We start from the raw sequence: 18,146 nt of genomic DNA on the forward strand, positions 1-18,146 counted from the left end.
TCCCGACTAGCGAGGCAGTCGTGCCACACTTCACTCCATTTGCAACGTATACTGCACGAGACAGATTGTCCGCGCCAGTCAACATATCGCGAAATGAAAACACGTATACAGCTGCGCTCATATTTCGCGTTAGGGAGTATCGTAATAATCGCTGGGTTTTTTTTTTATTTGCGCAAAGGTCAGCGATGTCCCACGGCCCAAAAGCGCCGTGCAAGTAGACATATGAGTTTTGAATGGGTAAATGAAAATGTACCCGTTGTAATACATTCCTAATAGTAGATGTATTGTGGCTGTAAAGAAAACTAAAACCTTAGTCACTGTAAAATGCGTGAAACATATATCTAATAGAAGTGTGGCAATTATTAGTGATGTGTGCTGTAAGTATAGAAACATGTGTTGCGAAGCATCGGGACACCGTAGACGCATAGACTAGACAACGCGTGCTGCCCAGTCTCAGAGGCCATGCACAAAACCGCGACATCCCGAATCGTGGCTTTGCAATCTCGGAGGCCAAGCACAGAAATGTTATGTTCTACCTAACTTCTGTCACGAAGGCGTTGATAATAACATTACTAGCCCATAATAGATACAATTTTATTTATGCCGCAATGCAAAAACTTTTCTAATGCGTTGTGATTTAGCAGCGTACCGTGTTACACCATGTGGCGCTGCTGCTGCCGTGTATGTAAGGTCCCTCTATAATTTCCAAGGTAGCGACATCTGCCGCGCGCGCCACCTAGGAAGTTCCTGTAGCAGACGGCGCCCACGCTAAACCGCGGCGCCGCGGCATTCGGGAGGTGAAAAAATATCTGCATACGCGCGGAAATAAAACCTACTGGTGCCTGACTGTGGCGAAAAACGAAAGAAGGACCCGAACTGCTAAATTTAGTCCTTTAATTTCAAATGAGTACTCCAAGAAAATAGCTCAGGAGAGTGTAATGAGGGCTTGATCGCCTCGATTCCGCGTGTTTACATTTCGTTCGTTTGCGCTCAATCCGGTTCCATAAAACTGTAAACTTTTAACCCTCCCTGACGATAAGTTAGGTTTTTTCTTTCTTGACCCACTCTGACGATGTTTTAACCGGCCCGGGGTCCTGCCTTCCGCCGAACAGTTGCCGGAACTTTCGAAGTATGTAGAGGTTTCGCACGTAGCCCGTTCGTTTCGAATGCTTGTAAATCACTGGATCTGCGAAACGTTCACTTGGTATATACGGGGTGTTTCAGCGAACACTTTCAACAAAATTTGAAGCTTGCTGACAGCACAGTTCTAGTTCATTAGCTGGTCTACTCGAAGAGGTCGACATTACTTGCACAAAAAATTGAAATACGTAATCCACTAATTAACAAACTTCCACTAATTCGATTTTAAACTAATTACCATAGGGTACATGTTGCAATTTACAAATTGTAGCCGTGGAGTTCGCAAGGCGCATCCACTTGGAACGAATTGTCAGTATGACACCAGTTTCGAGATAGCGATTCCCGAACTTTGCGGAGAAATGCATTGACATTTGGGACCACTATTGGGAAATTTGTTTTTGCACGCCTCCGTTGTTTGTGGTCTCCCTCCTTTTCTGCCATCAAACCTCCAATCCCCTCTTATTACTCTTTATTGCAGAGATTTACTTTCCCCCTGCTATCCCTGAACCGAAGGGATTCAAGGAGGCCGGAGGAGCCTAAATCTATCGCTACGCTGATATCTTTACATTCCAATCATAACATATGCTCCGTCTTTTCCCTAGCTTTACCACAGCAAGCACATGCTTCTTCTTCCTTGGTGTACCTCGCTTTATAACTACGTGTTTTAGGGCATCCTTATCTCGCTTCAAAAAGTAACGAGCTTCTCTGAGTTTTTATTACTCTTAGGTTGTTACTCATAGCAGGTTTCTTTTCAATTGCCACAAACCATGACATCGTCCAGCCTCTCTGACTTTGTGTTTGACGTTCTTTGTTGCCATGCTGCTTACTATACCGGTCGCATACTTGCTGGTAAGCTTCACTGTTCTTTTCCTGTAATGTGAGTCAATGTTTTCCCCATAAATATACCTGAACACTCTCCCAGCCCATTTACCTTCTTCCATACTCCTCAGTCGTTCTTCACAATCAATTTTACTCGGAGCTTCCCTCAATTCAAAACTTGTCCAGCCTATATCACCCTGCACAGCTTCATTTGTAGTGTTCCCGTGAGTGCACTATGCTAGGCGTCCCACTGACCTTTGGTTGCCATTGAGTCCTGATTGTACCCCTGACTTCAAGCAAAGAAACGCATTTTCAAATATAATTCCTGGAACCATTATACATTTTCACGTACCTCGGATCGCCTCATACTTACAAGTATTGAAGCTCCATAGCGCTCTGTGTTTCGTTATTGCCGCATTTCTCTTCCCCTTTGCTATTATTGTTTCTTCCTGTGTTTCCATATATCTATATCCTTTGTTTAACCATATGTCAAGGTATTTGTATTCTTTTACCTGAGGTATTTCCTGGACCTGTGTTGACACTGTCTACTCGCACTTGTTATTGAATATCATAAAACGTGATTTTCTAAACGCTATATTTCGATGCCAAATTCTCACGTTCCTATCCCCGAATCTTAACCAGATGTTGCGTACAAATTTGCCTGTTACCAAGCAACACAGTGTCGTCAGCATAAAACAAACCTGGAAGCTGCTGCTGTATACTACTATACCTGCCTGTTTGTATGAGAGAATAAACCCGATACTCTCTCTAGCGCCCTTTTCCTCCTCCCCATGACATCATTAACAGCAGTGGGGATAAAGGGCACCCCTGCCTCAGTCCTTTGTTGATATGAGCGCTTTCTTCTCGCTCCTCATCCCTTCCAATTCAACGCAAACTGTATTTTCTAGTTAAATCTCTCCCAAAGGCTGTAACAGTCGTTGCCCACGCCTTCTTCGAGAATATCCCATTATTATGTTGTGGGTTGCTTCCCTGTTTCAAATTTCCCACAAGATGTTGCGGTATGTATACGTTGTCATATGCTCCATTAATGTCTAAAAAACTCGCATTTAAAGGTCTCATTTCTCCTCCGGATATTTCAATACAGGGAGTAAGAACAAATACGTAATCATCCGGACGCCTACCGATTCTGAAGCCATCCTGAAGTTCTCCCAATATGCCACTTATGTTCAGCCCACCTTTGCTGCAGCTTTAATTTAATCGCCTGCATTGATAACCTGTATATTACCGACGAAATGTCAACGGTATGTATGAGTGAATTCTATATCCCCCCCCCCCTTACATTTATAAATTAAATTCGTTCTTCTGAATACGGAAAGGTGGCGCCATCTGTAACCGCTATCGTGAAATGCGGCGTTAATCGACACTTTATTTACAAAGCGCTTCCGCAGACGAGGCACACTTCGTTTCTATTGCGATCAAAAACGCAAGTAATGGTCGCAACCGGTCGTATTAAACTGAACCCTCTACGAAATACTACCTTTTGTAACAAATGTGAGCGGTAATCGGCTATCGGTTTAGCTTGAAGTGTCGCGCATACCTGCCACTCCTATTTTATGCAACACTCAGTAATACCGCAGCGTATGTGCGCGCAGTCCTCGGATAACGCCGACGCTATTCGCCAGAGCCTGAAAACGAAAACAAATATCAAAGGTTAGGTCTTCGAGCAATCATTGCTGACTATTGTGAGGCTTACGCGCTAAAGTATCGCCTGTGTGCGTGACACTGCGTAATGGTACGTAACCTCACGTGTTCGGCGCCGCAGGTGACACGGCGGGCGCCATGATGGAAGTGGACTCGCAACTCTTCATCATCCTTGCCGCGACGACCATATTCTGTTACACCGCGCTGGGAGGCCACTACTCCATCACCTACACCGACGTCCTCCAGCTGTGCACCACGGCAGTATTCCTGGTAAAGAATGATGTCTTTTTCACGGTGCGTTCGTGACAAATGCATAGCAGACCACTTGAGCTCAAGTTGTTCGCGGTAATCGATCAATGGGCTCGCTTTGAAAGAGTACTTCGAAAGTCACGCAAAGCACAGAATACGCCATTTGAAGCGTTTTTACTCATTGTTAAGGGAGATTTTTAATGCTCATGCACGGTATACTCAAACTACTTAGGTAAATATGAAAAAAAAATCCGCCTCCGTTTCACTCGGTGAAGGCGGATGTACAGCGAAGCTGTTGCCTACGTTAGACAAGCACAAGCGACGTTAGACAAGTACCGCCACCCCAACTGACCTTAGACGAGATTACATGCTCGGGCCCTTGCGCACGTAGTTCCTCGGGTCTGGCAGCACTTTAGGCAGCGCGCCGCTGCTTGTACGGCTCACGCTGCTGTTCGGCAAACCTACGTATACGAGGCCTACCTATCTGCCATTGGGTTGCTCCGATTGACGTCATTCCACACGCCACCAACGGCAGGTGCGCTGTCTAGTGGCGTCATCCCCCCCCCCCACTTTTTTTTTTTCTAGCTTCTAGCTGCCTTTCGAAGGCTGTCTGAGTGGTCGCGGCCACTAGGTGGCGACACTCTTTCTGGACAGTGTTTGCCATAATGTCGATTACCGTGGCAGCGCACGCTGTGCGACAGTTGCAACGTACGGAGCGCCCACGCTTCAAGGACATGTACACTGTGCGCCACGTACGTCACGCGTGCACGCACGTGTGCGGAAGTGTAGCATATACCCTCATTCTTATAGCTCTCCGCCAATCGCAAGTGCCTGACTGAACTTACTGAAATTTTCAACGTACATTGCGTCAGAAAATTTGTGAGGTACGACTTACGCACAAGCTGCAGACGTGATGGCTTCGGATTGTAATTCGAATATGTTAGAAAACATAAATCTTTTACGCGGAAACTCATAGGTAAAGCTCTTTTTCCAGCTGCCGTTTAAGGTTTGTCTGAGTGACCGTAGCCGCTAGGTTTGGCTGAGCACGAGTCGACAAGAAATCCCGATCAACTATAGAAGCTAACAGCTTCGCTGTAAAAGAAATGATCTAATGAACACTGACATGATTTTACATGCGTGCCGCTGTGTCTACTGATGCCGCAGTGGATGTGCGTGCCGTACGTCCTGAAAGGCCGCGGCGTGGGAACTGTGTCCGGTCCCCAGACCGACTTGCTCGGCCACATTCCGATGGCGAACGCCGGCCAGCTGTTCGACGCCTTTCTTATGACCGCTCTTGGAGGCATCCCGTGGCAGGTGGGTAAGGAGGAGGCTAAAGGGTAAATCGCACTAAATATGACTGCAGAGCCAGTGGCAAGTCAGGAATGCAGAATAGGCGTCTCTCAAAAGAAGCCATCCCTCCCAACCCGAAGAAATGTGTTGTTCACTTTACCGATCCAACAGGTACGAATGGGTGATGTACCAGGTGTCGAGGAATAATGGATACTTCATATGCGTCGCACACGATAAACAACAACAAAGAAGAGAGGAACAAGGACACATGAGCTTGAACAAGAACTTGAAAATTTTGAATTTTTGGTTAGGAATGGGAATGCGGGGAGCATGCGGGGCGACCGTACATCCTAGATACAATATCTAGCGAGGTATACGTTAATAAAATATCAGTTGAAACTCAACGCTACGTCTATGCCCCGTTTCTCTCTCCTTTTTTTTATTTGTCCTTGTTTATCGCATGCTAACCATATGAAGGAAAGAACTCGCTCAAACAGCTACAAAATTGTGAACAATGAGCACGCAGCGCTTACGCACCATACCCACCGACTGCAAACATCGCCAGTTTGTATGAACAAAAAGAAAAACAGCTTGCAATATAAACGGGAAGCTTGAAAAAGAATAGGGAGAGGGATCTGTCTCCCCCTAAGAGAACGTTAAGAATGGCACTGCTCTCCTGTGAGCATTGCAGCATAGGCGCTCCGGGCAAAATGTGAGAACTGTATGGCCACACCGTTCGCTAGAATTCTGTTGTGAGGAGACACGTAGATCCGGCGCGCTCGGCTGCAGTGCCTCGGAGCCTACTGTCCTTTGGCTGCCTCCGCTTGGCTCTTTGGCACGAACGGCGAAGGTCGTGCACGTTCAAGCGAGTGGTCCGAAAGACCAACTATATGCTCTGCTTGTAATCAGTAAAGCAGTTTTATCATCTTTCATTGATATATCAATCATGTGGACACTCAAGGCGCATTCCCGCCGTCGGCGTCGGCGTGATGTTCCGTGTAAAGGCCAACTGCGATAACACCGTTGCCGCGCGCCATATATTGCAGCAAAAGCGTGCGAGAGTGAGTCCAGAATGGCGACTTGATCTCTCGCTCGCAAAGGAGCAAGGCGGGGAGGAAGCGCGCCGTCTTCCACCGCGTGGGAAGCACAGGGAGAGCGGGGAGGTGTACTCTGCCATGGCGGCGGCTACATATGGCGCGGCTGAGCCCGGCCACACGGGCCCTATCTTGAAAGCAATGTGCGATGAGGGCAGACTCTATAAGTGGGCCGAAGGCTGATACCTTCGTGTGTGCTGTGTTCTCACCGCATAATTCGCGTTGAAGCGAGAGGCAGCACGAAGGTCAATTCGCTCGCTGCTGCTGCCGCTCTTCCTCACGCCAGCGTTTCAACATCGAATGCCCGCGCTCATTGAGGGAGATGTGTTTATGTTTGCCTGTGCGCGCGTGACATGATGCTTGTGAATTTAGTTAGTAAGCGAATGTTTACGAATCTATACGGCCGGTAAAACTACTATAATTATTTCGCATAACGGTCCACCAATTTTCTATAGCAATCGATGCTTCGCCTTTCGGGCGAAACTGAGACTTCTTTAAATGAACCGCTTCTAAAGTTTTCTCTGGCCTATTTGCTAACGAATTTACAAAAAATTCATTGCGCAACATTGAAACAGAAACAATAGTTTCTTCCGCTGACAAGGGATTCTTTCTCGTCTAATAAATGTAGAAACAGAATTCTCGAAGTGCACTGGACATTGTACATATATGGATTTGGCAGCTCTCTTCAGCACACCTTCAAGCCTCACAATTTTGACATGACGGTCTCGCCCGGACAGGTCTATTTTCAATGCATACTGGGCTGCAAGAGCGACTTCGCCGCCCAGGTGCTTTCCTATGTGGCCGCCATAGGATGCGTCTTCATGGCCTTGCCACCGATGATCATCGGAGCAGCAGCTAAGACGACAAGTACGCAGTCATTGCTGATAGCAGATGGAGAGGGCTGTTTATACCGCAGTGACTGTTTCGTGTATGCTTCGTCTTCTTTGTCGCGTTTTTAGCGCTGTTAGTAGCGCAAGTATATGCGGTGAGTCCGTTACTCTGAAATGTGTGCGCATGCGGCAGCGCTAACACTGCGGACGACGCAGAAGCGCGGAAACAGGGATAACCACAGCGTGCAGGGTGTCTGAATGCGGCGGCGTTGACTTGGGTCGCCATGAGTTGCTTCGAACAGTGGGAGAAAAGGTCGGACAAGTGTATTGACGCCGATCGATATTGTTTTGAAAGGAACGAGTTTTCTTTTTTCTTAATACAAACATTTCTTTCGGAAACAGTTTCTTTTTAGGGGGTAGGATTCTCCCCTCGTATTAGCGATGCTTTGTTACTATTTTTGTTATGTTGATGTTTTGCTTTATTACCATACCGCTAAAGTATATGTTGATTTCTATCTACGAGGAGGCAACAAGATTTAGCATTCGGCCATGCGTTGGCGATTATTTTTGGGAAATTTTCGCAGCCCGCCCACTTGTAGTGCATGCGTGAAATTTCAAACGGTGGCTGTTCCATATCTAAACTGTCCGATACTACCATTCTTTACACGGTCTACTATTTCGTTGTAGTCCGCCTCTGAAGGAGCCACTAACAAGAAAGAATAAATCATTTATCGACTGTGATAAAGTATTCTTTGAAAACTATGCTCTCATTAATTTTGCGACAATTTGCGATCATCATCAGAAGAAAAAATGATGGGCAATGTTACGTTTTTCGTTTCTTTTTGTTAATTTCGCGCCGAAACCTCGATGCCGGTATGTCGGTGTGACAGCACGGATTTCACAAGTATTCTGCCGCATTTGGGCCACTGTGGCTCTTTAAAATTTTCTGAAACTGCAGTCCTTGCCTCTCCTAGAAAAAAAAAAGATGGATGTCCCTTTTTACCGATGAAGGATTAACTATAGGCTCCAGCAGACGCATTCAATATCCGTGACGTCACGATTTGTTGGTGCGGCAACTTCAAGGCGGCGTCGTCACCTGTCCTTCGCTTTTGCGTCTTTTCCCACTTCGGGCTAAGAGGGGCTTTCCAAGCGCAGGTTGTATTGGCTCACAAGTTTCGCTGGCGTTGTTGTGGTCACGCAAACAAAACCCAGTTGCTCCCAGAGCAGAGCAGCTGCGAGAAAGGATGGTTTGATGAGTTGAGTTGACAGTTGCGCCGTCGCCGGAGCCTGAGTCAGCGAGGATTCTAGCTGCATAGGCGCGCGCTCATGCCACGCGCGCGACCATCCAATCACAATGCCATGCCACGCGCGCAATCACAGCCGTTTTGCTTCCGCCGGGGAGGGAAAGGGCAGAAAGGGTATCGCGCTCTGCGCCGGCTTCGTTTTCGTTCAGTTTCCGGAAACGGATGGGACGGCCACGGCTTGTGCGTTTCCAGAGGAACAGGCAGTCTTCGACGAGCGGCGGTTAAAACTCGCCTGTGAGAGAGCTCGCCATCGGCGCGCCGATCCAGCCGTTAGAGTCGCCCGAGCCGAGGCAATCCGACAGCAACGTGAAGACGACGCCGAGTTGAGGGAGCGGGAGGCCGAAGCAATCTGTCACCGTTACCTGTGGGTTACTTACCCTTGATGAAGGTCAGGTGTACTGGTGCCATGAAAATGTGCACGCGCCAAGGATAAAAGAAAAATAAAGAACAGACATTTCGGGCCCCGTACGGGTCCCTTGAACAGAACGAAGATATAAGCATGGGACCCGTGCTGGTCCATATAAGCAAGGGAACCGTACGGGGCCCCAAACGTCTGTTCTTTATCTTCCTTTCATTCTTAGCGAGTGCACGTTTTCTTGGCACCATTATGTTTCCTCGTCAGGGGAGTTTTCGTCGAACACTTGACTAGGTCACGTGTGCGCAGGGCAAGATTCGCTTACCCCCATTTTCCGGTAGGGGAAGGGTTGGTCTTTCTTTCTTCAGTATAGCAAATCGAGTAGTAAATTACTAACGCAGCTCAAGTATACTTTCTCCTTTAGTGTCCCATTAGGGAGCTTGCAGGTAGCAAATTCTAGGCCTACTCACGACGGTATGCGCGCGCACGCATTCTCTGGCGCAGACTTCACGGCAGCGGGCTACCCGGGCCCGTGGCAGCTGAGCGACAAGTCCAGCGTGTTGCCGCAGTCGATCCGCTACCTGACTACGCCCGTGGTCTCCATCTTGGGCATGCTGGGCATCACGGCGGCCGTCATGTCGTCCGCCGACTCGTCCATGTTCAGCGCCTCCGCCATGGTCACCAAGAACGTCTACAACGTGCTCATAAGGCCGGACGTGCGTTGTTCAATTCTACAGTTGCGCCACGTCCCGCTCGCATCTTTTGATCAATCAATCAATCAATCAATCAATCAATCAATCAATCAATCAATCAATCAATCAATCAATCAATCAATCGCGTTATCGGAAAATATATTGTCCAACCGAAAGCAAGACGCCAGTTCAAGGCATAACTGTCTTATTACGTGTACAATTGCAACAAAAAAAGATGTAGATCCAGCGCACATGTTAGAATGTACGTGAAGCGGTCAATTAAATGCTATACAACGAAACGTGATTGCGCAGTTGTCTGCAATACGTGCAATACACATTAACGTGCAATACCAACTATAGCCCACCAGTCTGTTTAGGAGAATAAACGCCAACACGTTTATGTACCGTGGATTTGGTGCATGTACGTTAAAGAATGTGAATCTACCGCATCTTTCGCTCGATTCTATTGCTTCATTTCTTATCATCTGCTGCTCACAACCGGTCAGTTCTAGTGATAGCGTAGGCGGTGGGCTGTAGTACGTAATCTAATGAAGCGCAAAAAATACAGCCGTTACATTATTTTGATCTATATACTCTTAAGAGCTACCGAAATCCGTATTTTTTTATTTTACTATACCGACTTTGATATGTAGTCATACAGGTTAGCATGCTTTGTAATGAGAAGATTTATTATTTCCTCGCGTGTCTCATATGTGGGGATTGGACACGAGCCTGGGCGTCACTGAACTAGGTTTCACAAGGAAAGTAGAAATCTGCCTGTCATGAAAGGGATCAAGCAAGGAGGCGCAATCTCCCGAATGCCATTCACGTTCTGCGTGCTTAGAAGAAGTATTCAAGTTATTAGTCTGGAAAGGCTTAGGAGTGAGGATCAACGGTGAATGTCACAGCAACCTTCGGTTTGCAGATGACATTGTCCTGTTCAGGAACACCGGGGACGAATTAATATGAAGGTTAATTGAAGGTTAATATGCAGAAGACAAGGATAATGTAGCCTGGCAAGGGAACAAGAATTCAGAATCGCCAGTCAGCCTATATATAGAGCCTGTACAGAAGCACGTTTATCTAGGTCAATTACTCGCAAGGGATCCTGATCACGAGAAGGAAATTTACAGGGGAAGTAAATTGGGTTTGAGCGCATACGGCAGACATTGTCAGATCCTGACTAGAAGCTTACCACTATAATTGAGAAGAAAGGTGTACTACGAATGCATTCTACCAGTGCTCACTTATGGGCCAGAAACTTGGAAGTTAACAAAGAAGCCCGAGAACATGTTAACGACCGCGCAGAAAGCGAGGGAGCGAAAAATGTTAGGGGTAACATTAAGAGACGGAAAAAGAGCGGTGTGGGTCAGGGAACAAACGGGGTAGCCGATAGTGTAGCTGTCATTAGGAGAAAAAAAAAACATTCTGCTAGGCAGGGGTAGGGTAGGGTAGGTAGACGGTAGGTGCGTAGGGTAGATGACCGGTTGACCATTACAGTTACAGAATGGGTACCAAGTAAAGGGAAGCGCAGTCGAGGACGGCAGAAAACTAGGCGAGGGGATCAAGTTACGGAATATACAGGCACAACTTGGAATGAGCTAGCACAAGAGAGGTGTAATTGAAGATCGCAGGCAGAGGCCTTCGTCCTGCAGTGAGCTTAAAAAAATGGCTGCTGCTGATGATGGGTTCTTACAGTCACCACTCAATCTGCATGATAACGCAAGGAAATCAACGTGGCGACAACTAATACGCAGCCAATTTTACGTGAGTCTTGCGAATGAGCTGGATTCACCCGACAGACAGAATGCCGCGGACAAGCATGAATTAGCTCACACCGCAGACGTAGACCAGCTGCTGACGCCCGTGTCACGCTCGTCTGCAGACTCAAGCACATAAGAAGTCAACAGACAATTCCACATTAGTGGAATGTAGACTGCGCACGTAACAGTTCTGCGGAAACCCGCAAGGTGGAGAGAAGTAATTAATTGAGGGAAAATGAGACATCCACCCAGACATAGCAATTGGTTTACAAAGGAAACCCATGTGGGTTCCTCGAAAGAAAAGCCTCGCAGTTGAAGAAAAATTCGTCCTGGTCCGGGACTCGTACCTGGGACCACCGCCTTTCCGGGGCGGTCGCTCTACTATCTGAGCTAACCAGGCGGCTAGAAGATGGCAGGGCCAAGTCGAATTTGTCAACAACTCGCAGCAAAGGCAAGAGTTTGACCTAACAGTTCTGCGGAAACCCGCAAGGTGGAGAGAAGTAATTAATAAAGGGAAACTGAGACAAAGGAAACCCATACAGAACCCGTCGGGCTTTTTTTTTTAGCACTTAGCTCCGCTTCGGTGGATGTCTCATTTTCCCTTAATAAAATTTCGCCTAGAAGGACTCTGGTACAAACATTGATGTCATATCAACTCTCTGTCACATGCTGAATGCTGTGGGGTCTTAGGGTCTCACAGGAGTACCGACCACCACGGGTTCGAGGTTAGCGACCCACAGGGCCTCGTCAGCCTCAATTACAGAATGTCATGTTCCCCACTCGCTACAGGCCCGACTGCCCGTGGTGCGGAGGCATACCAACACTACAACACATTACTTGGGATTGTGAATCGCACCCGTTTGATAAAACACACCACATAATGGAGCAATGGGAGGCACATCTAACCAGTTCAGACCTGGCGGGACAACAGCCCTTCATCCGACAGGTCAAGCGGGCGGCCGAGGCCAGCGGGGCCTTGGACTAAAGGGTCTCCGACCACTGCACGTAAATCGTTTGTCATTAAAAGTTTCTCTCTCTCTCTCTCTCTCTCTAGCGCCGCTGCGTAAGCACAGGCCACAAGGGGATACCGAGCGGCGCACGCAAGAACACAGTATTGCCCTAAGTAGACGGAAACCGTTTATTGTCTCCAACGGCATCCCACACTGCACGAACGCCCGGTCCCGGGATGGCGGGGAACCAAAGGGGTCCCGCACCAAGGGCGAAAACACAGTCAGGAGCGTCTGTAGCACGTCGCTGCGAGAGCACATGGCTCAAGCGGGGACACGCCGCTAGGAAAAGTGCCGGCGGCTATGCTACTTGCTCTCGCGATAACCGATGGGCCAACTCGCGAGAGCTCGGGCAATCTCCTGCGGCTTGGGCCTCCGATAAGTGCGGCTCGGCGTGGTACGACCTCGCGCGAGCGCTAGGCACCCGTTCTTCGGCTTAGCGTCGGGATAGGATCAACACGAGGTACGCGCTCCCCGCACGGGCAAAGGCACCGTGCGTGAGCTCAGTCCTAGTCACAGAGGTGTCGGCGGACGAGAGGAAGCATGTACGTACCGGGCGCCGTCCCAAGGAGAAAGAGAGTCGCTACCGTCACGGCCGTTGGTCACGGCCGCAGCCACCAGGGGCCCCTTCGTGACGCCACTAGCTCCGCCCTCATCGCGAACCATCGCGAGTGGAGCGCCACCGCTGACAACTGGTTCGGAGCGAGGAAGGCGTGGCTTAAGGATTGCAAAACATGGGTGACATGCGCCCGCGCAATGGCGCGTCGAATTCCCCAAATCCCCACAATGCTTTCTGACGCTACCGTGGGTCGGGCAACGCTTCGCTAACCAAGTTCAAGCATGCCATGAAACGGGCGCGCGTCAGTTGCCGTTTAGTGTCGTCTCATTTCTATCGAAGTCCAAGCGGCTGGCGTGGACAGCTAGCACTCGTAGGAAGCTGAAACAGCCTCGACGCCACCTGGCCAGTGCGCGTAGCTGATGCAGATCGCCATCTGAAGTATTTTGCCCACGCCTGTCGTGAACTCAGTGGCGTAGCAACAGGGGGGGGCCGGGGGGCCGTGGGCCCCGGGTGCAAGGGGCCAGTGAGAGGGGGGGGTGTCATATACGCCAGAAGACACCCCTCTTTCCGCCGGCTACACCTGGGGAGGGGGGTGACAGAAGACCTATGGGCCCCGTGTGCCAGACGACCTTGCTACGCCACTGCGTGAACTGTGCGGTGTTCCTTCTTCGTGCAGGCGTCCGAGTCGGAGGTGGCCTTTATTCTGCGAATCGCGGTCTGCTTGATCGGCGCCTCGGCCACCTACCTGGCGCTGTCGGTGCATTCGGTGTTCGAACTGTGGACACTGTGCTCGGACGTGGTGTACGTGCTCCTCTTCCCGCAGTTCGTGTGCATCTTCTACCTCAAGGACACCAACACCTATGGCTCTATCATAGGTAAAAAACTAGAAAAAAAAACTTTATTAAGGCTGCAGCCTCTGTGACACTGCCTGCATGGCCTCCAAGATTGCACGCAAATCTCAGAAGCCGTGCTGCATGTTCCACATGTGCCGCCATGGCCGTGAGTGGTGCTGGGTGACACTAACTTCTGCAACAGGATGAAGCATATGCCTGCTGCAACAAAAGTCCCGAGACAACTCAGCAAACTGTAATGGAGTGCCCATATATTCATCGAGCCAGCCCCGTATAGAAGCGCTGCGATTTAAAGCTGATGGTTATCTGGATTGCTGTACAGTTAACGCTCCGTGAACTGGTCAGCGGTCAAGATTAGCAACTTGCAAGAGCCACTTTAAATAATCGGCGGAAAAGAAAAGTCGCAGTTTCACCCGAAAGACGAAGCGTCGATTGCGATAGCACATTAGTAGGCAGCTACACGAAGTAAGGATAGTGGATTTATCGGCTGTACAAACATTTAAACATTCGCTTACTAACTAAATTAACAAGTACGGTGTCACGCGTGCACAGGTTAACATGAACAGGCCTCACTCGATGACCGCGGCAACTCGCTGTCAAAACGTTAGAGTGCAACAAGCGCGGTAGCAGCAGCGAGCGAATTGACCTTCGCGCTCCGTCTCGTTTCAACGCGAACTAAGCGTCGAAAGCACAGCGCATACGAAGCTACCAACGCTCGGCGCACTTTGTCCACATCGCAGATAGCTTTTAAGATACGGGCGGCCGCGTGCCGCGCCGTACGCAGCGGCCGCCGGAGTAGAACGCCCCTCCCGCTCCCGTCTTGCCCTCTCCCTCCCCCCCCCCCCCGGTGCCTTACGCGCGACGGAAGACGGCGCGCGTCCTCCCCAAAATCCTTTCTTGCGCGCGCGAGATTGGGCCGCGATCGTCGGCTGAGCCTCGCAAGCTTTCGCTCGCGCATACAGCATACGGAGCGCGGCAACGGTGTTATCACCCTTGGATTTTTTACGGGACCTCACGACGACGTCGACGGCAAAATTGCGCCTGGAGTGTCCATATAATTGAAAGCTGGGAAGAGATTAAACCGGGGCCAGGCATAGGCAACTGTACATTAAGAGATAGATGTTTTAATCAAGAGAGAGAATATGGACTAGAGATATGGGGCAAAATACTAGACTTTAATAGATGCACTAAAATATGCTGAGCTGACAGGCTAGCTAAATTGATCTCGTTAGATCGTGCCGCTTGTGCGGAGGAGATGCTAGTAGTCAAAGAAGACGTTCGAAAACTGCCAACCAGTGTAAAATTTTACCTTTGTCGGCTCCGTGCTCTTCACGACGCTTCACTAGGTTTATGCTAAGATAGCTAGCTCAGTGGTAAAAATGTGTCATTTGGGTGAGTTGGTGCACATGTGGTGCACATGTGCGGTGGAAAGCAACACAACTTCATACGGACGCTGAAAGAAAATACATACACCGGCGTTTAGCCGGCAAGTGTCAGCCACCATATGATAATGATCTTCTGTTGGAATCCCTTGTGTACAGTCGGCGTCACCCTTGTGTAGAGCGGGGGAACGGCGGCAACCGGGGTGCTCAAGCGTCCGTATGAAGTTGCGTAGCTTTCCACCGCACATGTGCACCAACTCACCCAAATGACACCTTTTTACCACTGAGCTATAGCTTAGTACAAACCTAGTGAAGCGTAGTGAAGACTCTGAGCCGACGAAAGTAAAATTTTACACTGGTTGGTGGCTCTCGAACGTGTTCTTTGATCACTAGTATCTTCTCCGAACGGGGGGCACGATTTAGCGAGGCCAAAATTTTTTCAGCATATGCATGAAAGCGGTGCGGACGACATGCCATATACGGGGCACAAAGACAGGAGTGTGACAGAGGGCTTCTTCGATTTTCCGCTTCTGGCTACCCGCGGGCTACCAGAGCCAGCCAGAGCGTCTTCGTTTTTCTCGGGTTGCTCCGCCCACCGCCCCACGCACTTCTGCCGGGCGTTCGTGTTGCTCGGGCTGGGCGGTTCTGGCAACCCGCGGGCTGCCAGAACCGGCCAGGACGATTTTGGTCTGGCTGCTCTCTGGAAGTCCTCTGGCTGGCAGACGACGAAAAGAGGCGATGGGCGCTCGCCGCCATCTTTGCGGGGACTTCACGGATTGAAACGCGGGCGCTTGAGGACTTATCGCTCAGCCAGCTGTCTACGGTCCATCTTCAGATTTCCTTACTTCTAGCGTTATCTTTTTATGTGCTAACGCTCCGTTCCGCATTGCGAAGTGGTGTGATACGAGCAGTGGTGAACCATTTGAAGCTTTTGTATGTGTATGTGTGTGTCCCCTGAAGGATTCTTCGTGTTTTAACTGCAGGCCGTTGATCTAAGAATGCAGTGATTGAGTAATAGGGACACGTACATTAGGCACACGTACATTGGCTTATTGCTCTCATGATCGCGACCAATGTTGTTTTTCGTGTGAAACGCTTCGCTAGTCACAGGCGGCGTGCATTTTCATGCGCCAGACGGGTCCGCAGCTCTTTAGGGTCGAAACGAGAAGCACCATAAGCCAGAACAAACTTTCTGAAATCGAAGCCCAAGCAGGTCGGCACGAAACTTTATGCGTATGGGACGTACCCGATATCCTGCTTTTTCATGCCTTGTGAAGCGATGACACAACGCCAACTCATCAATGTCGCTTTTGGGCGACGTGATCGCTGTGAGCAGGGATCCTCGAGCTATTGCTTTCGAGTATACAATCACGCGCGATTTCGCGTCTTCACATCGGGCCCGTCGGAGGCCATCTGCTGCGCAGCGAAAGGGGAGGCTGGCCCAGTGCGCGTCCTGCGCCGAGTCGGGCGAGAGTGATCGTACCCTGAACGCAATTATATATTTTCAAGCTGCAGGCAACGCATAAATGGGCCGACTACGCCAAGAGCGCGCCAGCCTCGCCGGACGCTGCCATGCTGGTGGCATGTTTACATTTGGCCAGCTGTACCGGCGTTCTGTTTTGCAAACTTCGGGCAGGTTCGGGTTGTCTTGGGATCTCAGCCCACGTGACTTCCTATCAGGACCGGAACTAGCTGGCTGCCATCTGGCTGCCAGCGGGCTGCCAGAACTCCGAAAATCGAAGAAGCCCAGAAACGGTAGAGTACCGGAGCAGTGATGCGACAAAGCAGCGTTCCCTGGTTGAAGTGTTGCAGCAATCATTCGGTTACCGCCTCACCACATCGCTGCTCATTTCACCGATTGGCCGCACTCAGTCATCCACGCCATTGCTTGCGTCAGCGCAGAAATTGCGAAGTTTCAAAAAAAAAAAAGAAGGACCTCCGAGATTTGGAGGCGCTCGCTCGCCATCCGATCTCGGAGGCCATGGTTCCACCTGAATGGTCGTTTGGGACGGCCTCTCGCAGCGTTCGTGCTGGGTGCCTTCTCGCGCTGGTTGTGCGGCGAGCCGTCGGTGAGCCCGACGACGCCGGTGCACGCGCCACCGCACGGTACCGTGTGGGGCCAGCTGTTTCCTTACCGGCTGGCCTGCATGATGCTAGGCCTCTCCGCGCTCGTCATCGGCTCGCTGGTGTCCACCATGGCGTTCAAGAGGCACTGGCTGCCGCCGCACTGCGACGTGTTCGGCTGCTTCAGCGCGCCGCACAGAGGGGCTGGAGGCCGACGCGAGAGCAAGCTCTGGATCAGACCTGTGCGTAGCGAGTAACAGGAAATCACGTTTTAGCGAGAACGGCTAGCTCTCTATATACCGCGTTAGCATATGGAACATCTTATTTTTCTTGCGAACATGGCTGTGCCCATTATGTCAGTCGCAAGTTGTCGAGCACAAGTTGCATCCCTATCGAATGTATACTCGACCACGGAGCAAGAAACATTTAGGAGTGGAAACTCCGCTGTTTGCGGCGACCAGAAAAGGTCACAAGCCCGCGGAGCCGTTATCGTGCTGGCGGCCCCTGGCGAGCTGGAAAGAAATTACCGCCGTTGAGAGCGCGCCGGAGCGGCCGGAGCCGCCAGCCCGGGCGCTGCATTTTTTTTTTTTTTGGCGGTAACTGGTGACACGCGCGTGGTAGAAGCGAAATGCCATACCAAAACGCTGCTGCCACGCACGGAAGTGACGTCACAGTTATGATGACGTTGTTTAAACAAGTATGGCGTGTTCCGGTTTATAGTTTTGCGCGCGCTGCTGGAGCTGCTTCAGTGTTTCAGCTTGGCTAAAACACAATTTTACGGTTTCTTACTGTGTTGTGTGATAGAATGTTGTTCTAGTTAGTTGCGCTGGAAGAACCGGATGGTGTTCGAGCTTGCGATCTCGAGCCACACTTGGGCGCAACGCTGGAGCAGCTCGTTTCTTTATGCCTTGGAGCGCGTTTATGGTTGGTGGTGTGGTCTTGTGCAGCCCCTGTTACGTTTTTCAGTGCTGTTGCTCTTGTTTGTTGAATTTACTGATGTGAATGGAGCATATGTGGGCTCTCAGTTTGGCAGAACTTCTTGCTGTTATGGTAAAAACGTTTAAACTCGTTCCAAATGCTTGTTG

At 50.0% G+C, this 18,146-nt stretch overlaps 1 protein-coding gene across 4 annotated transcripts in view; it reads left to right on the top strand.

The window, feature by feature from the left end:
- Positions 1 to 18,146, top strand: part of LOC135910656 (high-affinity choline transporter 1-like) — a 48,044-nt gene that overhangs the window by 16,749 nt on the left and 13,149 nt on the right. For all 4 annotated transcript variants that reach the window (XM_065442682.2, XM_065442683.2, XM_065442681.2 and 1 more), the window contains 6 exons: positions 3,743 to 3,891; positions 5,035 to 5,184; positions 6,992 to 7,121; positions 9,248 to 9,459; positions 13,441 to 13,639; positions 17,020 to 17,303. In XM_065442682.2, coding sequence (XP_065298754.1) covers positions 3,743 to 3,891; positions 5,035 to 5,184; positions 6,992 to 7,121; positions 9,248 to 9,459; positions 13,441 to 13,639; positions 17,020 to 17,303 — 1,124 coding nt within the window. The remainder of the gene's footprint in view (positions 1 to 3,742; positions 3,892 to 5,034; positions 5,185 to 6,991; positions 7,122 to 9,247; positions 9,460 to 13,440; positions 13,640 to 17,019; positions 17,304 to 18,146) is intronic.

The sequence above is a fragment of the Dermacentor albipictus genome, chromosome 2 (assembly GCF_038994185.2).
Source record: "Dermacentor albipictus isolate Rhodes 1998 colony chromosome 2, USDA_Dalb.pri_finalv2, whole genome shotgun sequence".
Classification (NCBI taxonomy): Eukaryota; Metazoa; Arthropoda; class Arachnida; order Ixodida; family Ixodidae; genus Dermacentor; species Dermacentor albipictus.